The 12,934-nt window shown below is 45.9% G+C and overlaps 1 protein-coding gene across 1 annotated transcript; it reads right to left on the bottom strand.

The window, feature by feature from the left end:
- Positions 1–494: 494 nt before the first annotated feature.
- nmnat2 (nicotinamide nucleotide adenylyltransferase 2) lies at positions 495–10,743 on the bottom strand. The gene is made up of 11 exons (XM_036133534.1): positions 10,568–10,743; positions 7,802–7,890; positions 4,977–5,044; positions 4,616–4,694; positions 4,375–4,501; positions 3,763–3,843; positions 3,428–3,472; positions 3,153–3,229; positions 2,504–2,605; positions 1,664–1,731; positions 495–1,346 (listed from the first exon to the last, which is right to left on the bottom strand). Exons 1-11 carry the CDS (start codon positions 10,650–10,652, stop codon positions 1,244–1,246), a joined length of 924 nt encoding a protein of 307 aa, XP_035989427.1. The 5' UTR covers positions 10,653–10,743; the 3' UTR covers positions 495–1,243.
- Between the last annotated feature and the right edge of the window lie 2,191 nt (positions 10,744–12,934).

Genomic DNA, 12,934 nt, shown 5'->3' with positions numbered 1-12,934 from the left:
GAAAATACATGGAAACTACCCAGAATGCCATTTGAAAACCAGGGCCGGCCTGGGCAGCAGCGCCGCTGATGAAGCGTGTGGTTAATGTGGCGCATGAAGCCTTCTGTCTGTCTGGAAGAAGAGATTTCTCATTTTAAAGATGGAAATAATCACTGGGAACGACTTGGCCAGTTGGAGGGCTATCTACCTCAGATCCAACATGGCCGCCATGGTAGTCAGAGGCAGCGAGAGCTTCAGGATCACTGGGTTCATATCAGAATAAATCACATTGATAAATGTAGCGCTGTGTGTGTCAGAGCCAGCAGTTAGCATGGCGCTAACGCTCTCACTGGGTTCCCCTCAGACTGGAACACAGTTAAAGTACGTCTGACCTCTGACCTCTGACCGTCGATGTTCTAGCAGAGGAAAATGTGGAACCATTGCTGTGAAAACATGCCCTCTGGTTTCTGTGGGTTAGCGGGTCCGGGGAACCATCAGGTTCTGGTCAGGTGGGGTTTTACTGCCTCTCTGTGGGTTTTCTACAAGAGTAAATGTTACAGACACATTTTGTGAAAGGGCTCTAAAGAAAAACAGCAGAGTGAAACTTTGTGGGTTGATGAACTGATTGTCTGCTGTCGGTCGGTTCTGGCAGCTGCGCTCAGATCAGACATGACAGTCACTGAATTTAGAGGGTCTGGCCCACGCTGAGCTCACATCTTTACCGTCAGATCCTCAGCGAGAGCCGTGGAGGCGGCCAGGAAGAAGATAGATGGAACAAAACTACTAAAGCTGAGAAGATGAACCACAAACAGATGGACTCTCCAACACTGGATAGAAATCTTAGCAAAATGATCTGAATCTAAAGTTTGCAGCAGGTTTCCGATTAAATTGTGTGGATCAGAAGAAATCAGAGAAGTGTTTTAGCCTCAGAGGGAATCCTTCAGGTCTGCGTCAGCCAAGGAGCAACAAGCTGAAGAGTGGCGTGAAGGCGGCAGACCCTGATGTCTTCACGCTGGCTCAGACGGGGACACGGTGCGCACTGAGCATGCTCAGATGTCATGCATCGCTAAACGGAAAGAAACCCCTGAAGGTAAAGTCACGTCACACAGAGGGAGGGACACTAAAGCTCCGCCTGGAGAGCTGAAGAAGACTACATGTGGACACAGAAGACAGAAAGGTTTCAGCTGGGGGGGGGTTTCTATAGATGGCAGCTGTCCAGCCCCCCCCCCCCCCCACACCTCGTCCTCATTCTCATGCAGCGCCTCTATCCCGAGGCGTTGATGTAGAGCTGGCTCTGCAGGATGTAGTCGATGACGGGCTGACTCAGGTAGTCCACCACGTGTCCGTCGCCGTGCTGCAGGGCCAGTCTGTGGGGGTCAAAGGTCACGTTAACCGCGTTTTAAAGCTGTTCTGTACAGAGAACTGCAGCAGTTTGTTCTGGCAGCTCAGACAACATCTCTCAGGAGTTCTTTACGTTCTCCGTGCTTCTCTGCAGAGACTGAAACGTTTTCTATGTGGATCCGGTTTTCCAGTGAGGTTCTGGACCCTGTCTTTAAATTAATTAAACTTTGGGTTCTGTTACCCGCTGTCACTGGAAAACCTGAACATGTTTCACAGAAAACCAAAGTGATCGGAAGCCACGTTCTTCTAGAACAAGAACGTGGGTTCTAAGTTTGTGTCCCACCTGCTCTTGGTGGAGCTGACGATGGCCATGGGATGGTTGGTGGCGTCCTTCACCACGATGATGTTGTCCTGAAACCAAGAACAGCTCAACGTCACCTGATGGTTGATAATCTTCTCTCAGCTTTTCATTCATTTCATTTATTCACTTCTGTGGCTTTAGAACAGCCGACCAGGAGGCAAAGTGCTTCACAATAAAAGCGCATAAAACCAACAAAAACAGATAAAAGTTAAAACAATAAGCCGCTGTTCCTGCGAGGATTAAAGGCCTTCCTGAACCAAAGGGTCTGAGGTTTGGGTCTAAAAAGGCCCAGGTCGGTGACTGAGAAGGTCCAGTCAGCCCAGTGTTTAGATTCAGTTCTCAGAACATTCAAGAAGAACCGGGTCAATGACACACACAGAAACTCAGTCGATCAGAGTTGTAGGGCGGAGCTTAAAAAATGAACCATAAGCTTTAAATCTGCTCTGAAACGGACTGGCAGCCCGTACCGGCTGTCCATGGATCAGGACGTGACGGGCTGGAGTTCTGGAGGTGTCGACATGCAGAGAAGATGATTCCTGAGCTGATAAATCATCTCCATCCTTAAAAACGGCTGAACTTTAGCTGAACGATGAAGTTAAAACTCTGACGACCGAATCGACTTGTTTGTTTTACTGAATGCATCCCTAAATGTAAAAATCTGTCGTGTCACTGAACAAAATGTTCGTTTGAAACAGGAAACCAACGTGGTGCCTAAAGGCAGACGGCAGGATGGAGCTACTGCCAGCTGTGGATCCTTTCTACTCTCAGTTTGTCCCTCATCCTGCACCGTACTGTAGAAAGACCAGAGTTTTGGAATCCCACCTTGTATTTGCGCAGGATGGAGGAATGGTTCATGATCCTCTCCGTGTCCACGCCGTCACGAGGAACAACCACAATCCCGAAGTCGCCCACGATCACCTCCATCTGAGAGCAGAGAGACAACCTTCAGGATGTAAAGTCCTGCGACAGAACCGAGACGCTCCGGGTCCAGGAGGTCCAGCTGTGGACACATCTGGACCTCATGGTGCAGCAACACTTAACCACACGGTTCTGGTTCAGTTTATCATCCGACAAGAACAACAGGAACGTGTGAATTTAAAGGTAATTCAGCACTTCAAACAGCAGAGGGCGCTAACTAACACTGCAGCCAGATGCAGACATCTGGAGGAACATGCTGGACGTTTTGCATCTGTGTTGATCTTCAAACATCTGACATTTAAAGGCTCAGTCAACAGTTTCCATGTGGAGTTTTCATGCATAACCAGAAAACTGTGCATGGAAACACTGGAGGCTGATCATCTGCAGAGAAACGTTCCTGCAACGTCCCATCAAACTGAATCATTGGTGTTCGTTGCTTAAAGTGATGCTGAAGGAACCTTTTATCAGACATGGTGACCAGACAGCTGAGGGGAGGGGCTTGATCTTAGTGGGCGGGGTTTAGTAGGTGTGGGCGGGGCTACATTGTGCTTACATCACTGTCCTTCCACAGGCCAGGGATGCAGAAGGACTCCAGGAGATCACTGCCACACAGGAGCAAGATGCGTAACTCTACAGAGGACGGACAGGCAGGAGGAAAGAGACAGACAGGTCCTGAGTAAACATGACGTCAGCCTGGTGAACTTCACCGCTTCTCCATAAACTTCATGTTTACTGGATCCAAACAAGACCAGGAGGAGTCGGGACACAGCAGGAAGGAAAAGCAGAGCCCAATCCCTCCTGATGCCGGCAGGCCTGGAGAAAACTCACCGATCTCCTCGTACCTCACCGCCGTCCCCAGGTTGGCGTTTTCATCTGAAACAGACCAAAGGCAGACGTGTCAGAGTCTGTCCTCTGAAATGTGTTAACAGGACCTGAAACAAGGTTCTGCAGTTTCAGCTAAGGTGAAAAGTTTAGCGTAAAAATCCTCAAACATCAGAGAAATTCTGTAACACACCTTAATTCACGCTCCAGGTCTGAATGGTGCTGATATTAATATTTTATATTGGTATATTGTTGTTGTTTTTTTGTCTCTCTGATGCATAAAAAGCATTAAGCAAAGCTTTTCCTCAGCAGAACCTCAGCAGAAAATCGGGTTTTCTCACCGACAAACGTGAAGCGCTCCATGTTGGGCCGGGCGCAGCAGATTTTCCCCAGACTCTCGCTGATCTTCCCCCAAAGCTTGACTGAGCAGAAACAAAAGACACGATGAAGTGCGCCAGACTAAAGCAGACGCCCAACCAGAACCAACATGGCGACAGCTTCAGAACCGCGGCTCAGTGATGACGGACCCGTAACGGTAGAAAGTGACCCAGCAGGAATGATAACGACATCAGGTTAAAGCTGCTTTATATTCTGACCGGTAACTAACCGCTCATTACCTGCTGTTATTCTATTCTCTTCTATTCTTTTCTTTTCTTTTATCTGTTCTATTCTATTACTTTCATTTCTATCATATTCGTTTCCATTCTATTATTTTCTATTATTTTCTGTTCTCTTCTATTCTGTTCTATTTGTTTATTTTCTATTCTGTTCTTTTATATTCTATTCTATTCTTTTATATTCTATTCTATTCTGTTCTGTTCTTTTCTATTCTATTCTATTCTATTCTGTTCTATTCTCCAGCCTGTCACAGTGCTTCGTCTCCTGCAGCGTTGGGTCCTTCCTGTGAACTGAGCTGTAGAACCGGACAGAACAACTGAACCGGTTGGACTCACTGGCTGTGGGCTTGTGGTTCATGTTGTTGCGGTCCTGGTAGATGGGCGGAGTCTGGTTCTGTGGTTGACCAATCACAGGCGTGGTGGAGGGCGTGTTGACGTTGGACAGGATGCAGCCGGTGACTCTCTGCAGGACAGAGGCGTTATCAGAGGTTTGATGGTCTTAAATGTGTCTGCAGGTGATTGAGCTGCAGGTAAAGACCTGATGGGGTCAGTGTGGCGGTGGACGATGGGGACTGACCTTCATGAGGTCGCGGTGATGCTCCAACACGCTGCAGGTGGTCTGCCAGGTGTCCTGGTAACTCTCCCAGGGGTCCACCCTGCAGGAGCAGCATCCTCAGTTAAATGCTGACCACCTTCTCCTAGTTTAAGGGATTTCATGTCTACTTTTCTGCTTTTTTAATGTATCACACATCAGATATTTCTCTTTTATTGGTCTGGTGTGTTAAACATGTAAAACAGTTGAAAGCTGCAGAGTTTCACTGCTTTAGATGAAGCAGTTTTAACATGAAGCTAAATCACAAACAGATTCTGTCTGTAAATGAAGCAAACAGATAAAACGAGTCACAGTTTTAGGCCCTGTTGGATGCTGGGAGCCTCACCTGATCCAGTCAGACGACTGGACGGCCAGCTGACACATGGTGAGGCGATGCTGACTCGACACCAGGCCCTGCACACAGAAAACATCTCAAACGTCAGCTCCACAGCAGGAGAACAGGAGATCAGGAGCTCTTCTCTGCAGGCAGCCTGACTGTCAGCATGTAAAACCACAGACAGAGCAGAAACTCTGCAGGACGTCTGCAGAAGGCGGGCGTCGCTCCAAACCGTCACCAGGATCTCAGGAATCTCTCTGAGATGATGGTTTCACCTTTAAAGGTTCAGGATCCAGACTCCATGAGATCAGAACTCTCTGCTTTCAGATTTGAGTATTTCTTCCCCTGCAGCGACAGAACTGAGCAACCGGGCTTTAAAAGGTGAATCTGATGTGGATCAGTGACCCGTCTGTTTCAGAAATCATGTGAGAAGCATTTCTCCTGATGTGAAAAAAGGAGAACGGCTTCCTGCTGAAGCAGAATCTGGATTTCTGCAGCATCTATAATTCATGCTGTTTTTCTGAGGAGGCTGAGAGAAAGTAGGACGAGACCTTCATTAATTCCTGCGCAGCTGCAGCAGCAAACACTCGACGTATGTGAGGCTGCTAAAGGAGGACAGAACAACCTGAGCTGATCTCCAAGGAGCCAGAGGAACCCTCAGGTTCTGGTCCGAGCAACTGAAACGTCTCTGATCTCCACAGACAGCAGAACAAAGGATGGTCTGAGCAGGTTCTGATAAAGATCCTCATGTTACAGTTATTCTGTTAACGCTCCTTCACTGAGCAGCAAACACTTCTTAAGCTGTTTGAAAAGACTCCTTGATGTGGTCATCAGGGCAGCAAGAACTGATGAAGTCATGATCCACACAGCACATATGGGACCCGGGTTGAAGCAGGAAAATATCACTTAGTGTGGAAATTAATAAAAAAAAAAAACCATTTCAATTTATACACAGAAATACAGGAAACCAGTTCAGGCCCATCAGACCAGTTCATCTGATCCAGTTTGATCCTGGTTCTAAAACAGAGAAGTCCAGTTCAGTTTAATAATCCAGCAGGTTACATCAAGTCTTTAACTTCCAGCAATCCCTCATACTGAGCATGCATAAAGCGACAGTGGAGAGGAAAACTCCCCTTTAACAGGGAGGAGAACCTCCAGCAGAACCAGAACCAGGCTCAGTGTGAACGCTCATCTGCCTCCACCCACTGGGGCTTAGAGAAGACAGAGCAGAGACACAGAAAGCTCAGAAGCTCACATTGACCCAGGAGTACTTTCTATGTTAGAGAAGACAGAGCAGAGACACAGAAAGCTCAGAAGCTCACATTGACCCAGGAGTACTTTCTATGTAAAAACTAATAATAGCAAGTTAATGGCAGCAATAGCTCCTCTAGTGGCTTCATCTGGGAGGGACACACAGCTAAGCAGATAAAACAGAACATATGTGGTTCTCTCAACTGGCCGGAAGATTCATCTTGATCGTGATTTAAGCTAAACGCACTTTTAACTTTCCAGGCTGCAGGTTTGTTGGTTGTTACTAAAACTGCAGGAAAGTCCTACGAAATAATTGCTGTGGTTTTGGTTAAAGCTCCCAAAATAAAAGTTGTGAATGCTGCTTGGAGAGACTTGATGCAACCTGCTGGGTTTCCTTAGAGAGGAAACTTTCTCACCAACCTGGATGATCTGATGGAGTCTGACTTTGGAAAGAACCTTGATGATGATGGGATGTTAATTAGTGCTATAGAAATAAAACTTTATTGAAAATACCAAAACAGTTTCAGGCTTCACAGTCTAGAGAGCTGTCCAAGAAAAATGCTGTTTGACTTTATTTAAGGTAAAAAAAAATAAACTTTATCATTTTAGTTGCATCTAAACACCTTTTCAACTCTCTAAGTGCAGGATTGTAGGAAATACAACAATGATCCACGTCCTTGTGATACACATTAGGAAAATAATGCCTCTCTTAAGTCCTTCTGACTGAAATGTTTAATGTTTTCTTATTTTCCTAGGCAGCCTAGAATTACACCAACAGATAAAAAAATAATCTGTTTCTTCACCATACAGGAACTCATTCGTCTGGCTTAAAACATTTTACAGGTAAATTGCTCCAGTGGTTTTCAGTCCCTCAGTCCTGCATGTGTCAGCTGTTTCCCAGCCTCCACACACCTGACTGTAATAAACTGGTGATGAAGAGTCCTCTGCAGTCATTGACTCAGGTCTGGAGCAGAGACATCTAAAACATGCAGGGTCCTGAGGACCAGCACTAAAAACCACCGAGGTTCCATCTGAACAGCCTTAATAACAGCTCCTAGCTGCTGCTCCTTGACCTTTCACAGGGTCAGCAGTCAGGACTCTATGGTGGAGAGGAAACGAGCGTCGGACCGCTGAGCTGAACTCATTACGTGACGGAAACGCTCATGGATGATGAGTCAGATCCGGGCCTGCAGCCTTCTGAACAAGAACTACAAAGCGCTGCTCTCTGCTCTCCGGGCATTTTTGTTGATTTCTGAGAGGGAAATCCCGCAAAGGATTGTGGGATACCTTCAGGCTTCTTAGCACCTGTAAAGGACGTTGTGAGGTTCCTAGGCTAAACTAGCTGTGGGAGGAAGCATCCAGGCTCCTTTCCTGCCTCCTTCCTCACTGACTGCTCTCTTCAGGCACTGATGGACTTCTGCTTTGGCTGGAGAGTCCTGCCTCCATGAGGGGATTCAGACGGAGTCAGTATTACGCTGCAGTGACAGGAAGTAGACGTCCTGCTGTTTCACCAGAGAAGGGAAGCAACACTGCCACCAGCAGGTCACCTTGTGATTTACAGCAGGTGTTTGGGTTTCACTCACCGGTTTTCCGTAGGAGTCATGAACAGGTGAGATGATTCCTCCAATCACAATGAAGCGTCCCGTTTTGTGCAGATATTCTCTGGCTTTTTCTGGAGGAAACACCAAGAAGAACAAACAGGTTTACTGCAAAGCAAAGAGCTGAAATGAAATCCTTTCACCTAAATGTTCAGAAAATGTCTGTAATAAAAAAACAAATAGATCAAGTTTAAATGAAGCATCAGGTTGAATACCTGCAGATTCATCAGAGCTGGAGTCAGCTTCAGATGCTACGTGTCTTTATTTGGTCCCGTATGAAAACAGGATTAATCACCTTCATAACGAGCCTTTAATTAAATCCCTTTATGGAGGAGTCAGAGTTTACCTGATTGTTGTAGTTTTAACTACTTCAGACTTTGATTCTGTTACAGGGCCAAATAAAAGAGAACGTCTCCATCGCTGAGGCACCAGCAGGAGTTTCAGACGACCTCAGTTAATAATAATAATAATAATAATAATAATAATAATAATAATAATAATAATATTAATAATGTAGAGAAACCTGCTAAAACGATGTTTTAGTTTAATAATTACAGCCTTCATAAGCTGCCAACAAGGCTAAATTATCACCAACAAGAATTCAGATTTTAACCTCATCAGATTTTCTCCTCCAAAATCTGGATTTTTCATTTTTATATAAAAAAATGTCGTCATCGTTGCTCTTTCTGTGCATGTCTGCGTCATTCCTGTGTTCATCTAAACCTTTAAATTTCCCACTCATTCTCTCTCCTGTTCCTCAGTCCCAGTTTAACCCCCCAGTTCCTCCTCAGACCAAACAGAGACGCTGCGCTCCATCAGGAGGAAGGCTGTTGGATTACTCACTGAAAAGGTCTCAGTCCATCCAAACTGTTGATAAACCTGAATATTTAAGGAGGTAGAATGAAGGTTTTGGCTTTCTGAGCAGAACGTCTATGTGTGCAGATTTATTCTACATCCAAATGCATCTCACTGGTTCAGAATTAATAAAAATGTCTGATAAATAAACTTTCTGATGTTTAAAGACCTCCATCAGTGACCAACATGGCCGCCTTTCTTCCCTACACCAGTCACATGCCTCCCTTCATGACGTCTGTCAGCTTCTTCTGTTGAAGGTCCAGTCCTGGTGTAGCAGGACCCAGACTAGGTTCTGAGACCTGAACCGGTGTTCTTCACCATGAATCTGCCGTTTGAGAGGAACCCAGATGTTCTCAGCAGGGTTTGGATCATGTGAGGAACGGACCGGACTCGGTTCTGTCCTCCTTGAGGACTTTATTTCCTCCCTGACAGCCTCCGTGCCTTTAGAGGACTTCCTCCTGAAACAAGCGTATCTTCCAGATTTTAACTCTCAGTGAAGTCTTCTTTACTGGCCTCTCCTCCATGAGGCCCGGCTCTGTGGAGCGTACGGCTGATTCTGGTCCCATGGACAGAACCTCTGCAGCGCCTTCAGGGTGACCTTTGACCTCTGATTAAAGCCCTCCTGGTCTGGTCTGGGTGTTCTATCAGAACTCAGGGAGAACCTCATAGATCTGGAAATGTTCTATAACCCAGCCTGACGTGTCTGCAGCTGCTGGGCCCCCAGGAGAGGTCATGTGACCTTAGATCGCACACAGCTGGACTTCATTTCACTCATTATTGGACTTTTAAGGATAATTGGCGGCATCAGAACATTTTGGGGACATAATAGAAAAGGGCCCCGTGCCAATTTTCACTTTTTAATTTTTTTGTTTAGATTTTTGTTCTTTATTTCACTTTACCATCTTATGCGTGAAAATGATATTCATAAAAAAGAAGCTACCTATAAATCATGCACACAGTTGATTAATCTACTGGTTTAAAGTTTGTTTTTCTTCCCTGTAATTTATCTTGTTCTGACCTCCCGGCTCAGATTAAACACATTAACAGCTTTACACACAAAGCGCTTCCTTAGTGGACTAACATCACATAAAGCTTTCATAAACTGAAACAATAAATAATAATAAATCACAGAGAACTCTCTTTATATGTCTTCATTCAGTTAAACTGCTTACTTTACAACACTATATATTTTATTACTTTCTGCTTATATTCAAAAGAGAAACTTCAACTTAACCATAAATAATAGTGATATTAATTTGCATAAATGAGAAAACTGAAACTGAAACTGTTCAGATCAACATGTTTAAGTTCTGCCACCCGATAAATTAGTTTAAGATGAAAGTTAATTAACTCGGTTATTTAATTTGCTCTAAAAGGTGATTAAGACGATCAACGCCTACATTTAGGTCCAAACCCTTTAAATCAGAGGCCTTGGTTTTCTGACTGATTCACCTCCATCTCTGTTCTGGTTCCGTTCTGTTTGGGCCTGTTTGTTCTGTTTATTCTGGGTTTTTATTCAGAGTTCCGCCCAGCCTCTATTGTTTTTATTCTGGCCGTCTATTCTGAGGGTGTTGTCCCGAACCTCCCGCTCCGGTTCTGTTTGTTGTGTAACGCGTTTCAGGGAAAGCCCACTGGACCCTGCGAGGATCTGCGCTGCGCCACACGCTTCGGATCCGACCCGGTTCCTCCAACAGAACCGCCGCTGGTTCCGTGTCGGATTACAGATTTGATGCGCCGCCCGTTTCAGCACCAGCCTGCTGGACAGCACCAGGCCGAACCTCTCGGTCATTCTCAGGGCTGCGTGGTACCAGGCCAACAGAACCGGACCCGGTTCTGTTGGCCTGGTACCACGTAGCCAGTCCCCCCCCCCCCTCCCCTCCGGGCCCAGACGCTCACCGAACATATGGATGTGTCCCTTGGTGATGGGGTTGAAGCTGCCGCAGGACAGCAGGATGACGTGCGTCTTGCTGGTTTCCGTCATGGCGCTCCGGTCCGGTCCCGGTCCAGTCAGGTTCTGTTCGTCACAGACAGAGATAGGCGAGGCTGATGTCGAGTCTGCGGCAGGAGGGGGGGGGGGGGGGGGGAAGGAGGCAGCCTTAAAGGGACAGAGGCAGCGCTGCAGGAGGCTGGGCGCTGCTGCATGTGTCTGTCCCTTTAAATGGCGCACAGCGCGTCTGAATCATCTCCATCACTGATGGATCTCCATCTCCTACAGACTCCCGGAACCTTCTCCTGATCCCGGTGATCAGACCAGTCAGCTGATCACCAGAAACATGACAGGAAATGTGTGATTAGGAGCTTCCTGCTGGGCTTCAGAGGAAGTAAATGCAAAATTTTCTTTTCTTTGTTCATGACTTTCCTGGTAATCTTTATCTGAAGTTCTTCTGACAGGAATTCCTTCAGAAAACTGGAGGAACTGTACCCGCTCTGCTTTGCTGAATCTGTCCTGTTCCTGGTGTAAAAGGTTGTGTGGTTTGCGCTATCAGTCAACACCTGCAGCTTCTAAGCAGCAGCTGGACAACCACTGGACACCTGATGGTCCCACTCAGACCTCTCCACTCCACTCTTCAGCTCACTGTTTGTTGTGGTTCCCGGTGAAGAACCTTGCATCATCTGGCTTCAGTTCCTGTTCTATGAGCTCCGGATCTCACATTCTCCACGGTTGCCTCTGCTGCTCCTTCCTCTCTATCTGTGTCTGGATCATCTTCCCGTTTGAAAACAATAATCACTCTCTCTTATGGTTCCGTGACATTGCCACTCCAGAACCTTCCCTAATCATACCTCTCTCTTCCAGACATCACTAAGTCTCCTGAATCCGAGTCCTATCATTGATACGGCTGCAAATTCCAAAAAAGGGTTAAAAAACAAAACAACTGGACTTTTTCCTAAGTTTGAAGACATTTCGCTTCCCATTCAAGAAGCTTTCTCAATTCAAATGTTGTGGCACAGAGCTGCAAAGTTCCTACGGCAGGCAAGTGCGGCCATTTTAATTCAATTATTAAACTGGCTAATTACAACAAGTGTTTTCAAAGAACCGACCCAAATATCGTTCTTATATTGCTAGACCAGAAGAGTAAAGTTTATCTTTTTTTAGAGTCAAATTAAATTATTCAAAATAATTATCAAACTGCATGACCATCTTTTAATACGACAAATGAGCAAAACTGTGGTTCTACAATGTCTTACACATTCACTTCCTGCAAAAAAGTTATTTAAAGCAGGGCTTTGAACCTGTTCAAGGAACAAAACCGGGAACTTTTTGTATTTTACAGGGAACAGAAACGAAACCGGAAACGTTATTTTTTTTAATGTCCTGGAACTCTTATTTAAAAACAATGCTAACCGGTTAATACCGGTTTTATTTCGTTCCTCAAAGTTTTCGTTGCATAATTAACTAAAAAAAAGGTAATTATTTTCCTGCGCACGTTTAACCTGACTCCGCCAGCTCTATGTCGCTCCGCCTTCTCCAACCAATTTTATTGTCTAGCCAATCAGGACGCAGGGCTGGAGTTTCATAGATGTGACGTAGTGGAGACGCGACCATGACGTGAGACTGTTTTGATAGCAATGGCGGCTCGTCGAGGAAGCAAGCGTTAACATTGATGCTGCTATTTCTTCCGTGTTCTCCAATCTACCTAATATTGTTTTATTAAAAGAACATCAGAGAACGCCTCTGAAGGCTTTTTGTTGGTGGAAACCATGTTTTCGCCCTTCTCCCGACCAGATTTGGCAAGTTTTGTTTTCCGGGGCGCGTCCGCAGCGGACATCTTGTCTGTTAGCGGTTAGCGTGAACTAGGAGGCCTTTAGTCCTCAACGCGGTCGGCCTGGGATCGACTCTGACCCGCGGCGCTTTGCCGCCTGTCTCCCCCCTCTTCCTGTCAGCTCACTGTCAATAAAACGCCACTAGAGCCGCAAACACATAAAAAAAACGTTTTTTTTTTCTTCCTGCGTCGCTCTCACAGTCACGGGTTAGCTTCAGTGTGAGTGGTTGAAATAGCACGTCGATAAAGATGACAGACAAGTGGCTTATCCAATCATATGCAAGGATTTTTGATAAGGACCAGCCTTCAGTAAAGGCAATTCCTATGGAGAGGTCCCAGATGGATGAGTGGAGCTAGGCGGAGCGACATCCTGCTGGCGGAGTCAGGTTAGCGCATGTTACCATCACGGCTGATGTTCACTTCCTGTGTGACATCACATCACACATTCGCTGACTGAATGGAGAGAGAGCGGTGTCTCCATTAGAGCGACACATCTTAAATA

Source organism: Fundulus heteroclitus, unplaced genomic scaffold, assembly GCF_011125445.2.
Source record: "Fundulus heteroclitus isolate FHET01 unplaced genomic scaffold, MU-UCD_Fhet_4.1 scaffold_63, whole genome shotgun sequence".
Classification (NCBI taxonomy): Eukaryota; Metazoa; Chordata; class Actinopteri; order Cyprinodontiformes; family Fundulidae; genus Fundulus; species Fundulus heteroclitus.
This window is presented reverse-complemented; position numbering and strand designations above follow the sequence as displayed.

What these genes read in the sequence shown, in the direction of transcription:
- nmnat2 (XM_036133534.1), bottom strand. Translation starts at nt 10,652, where the DNA reads ATGACGGAAACCAGCAAGACGCACGTCATCCTGCTGTCCTGCGGCAGC. An exon ending in GGAGCGCTTCACGTTTGTCG is followed by an intron (nt 3,473 to 3,762) that starts GTGAGAAAACCC and finishes GGTCTGTTTCAG; the next exon opens with ATGAAAACGCCAACCTGGGG. An exon ending in GGTGAGGTACGAGGAGATCG is followed by an intron (nt 3,230 to 3,427) that starts GTGAGTTTTCTC and finishes CGTCCTCTGTAG; the next exon opens with AGTTACGCATCTTGCTCCTG.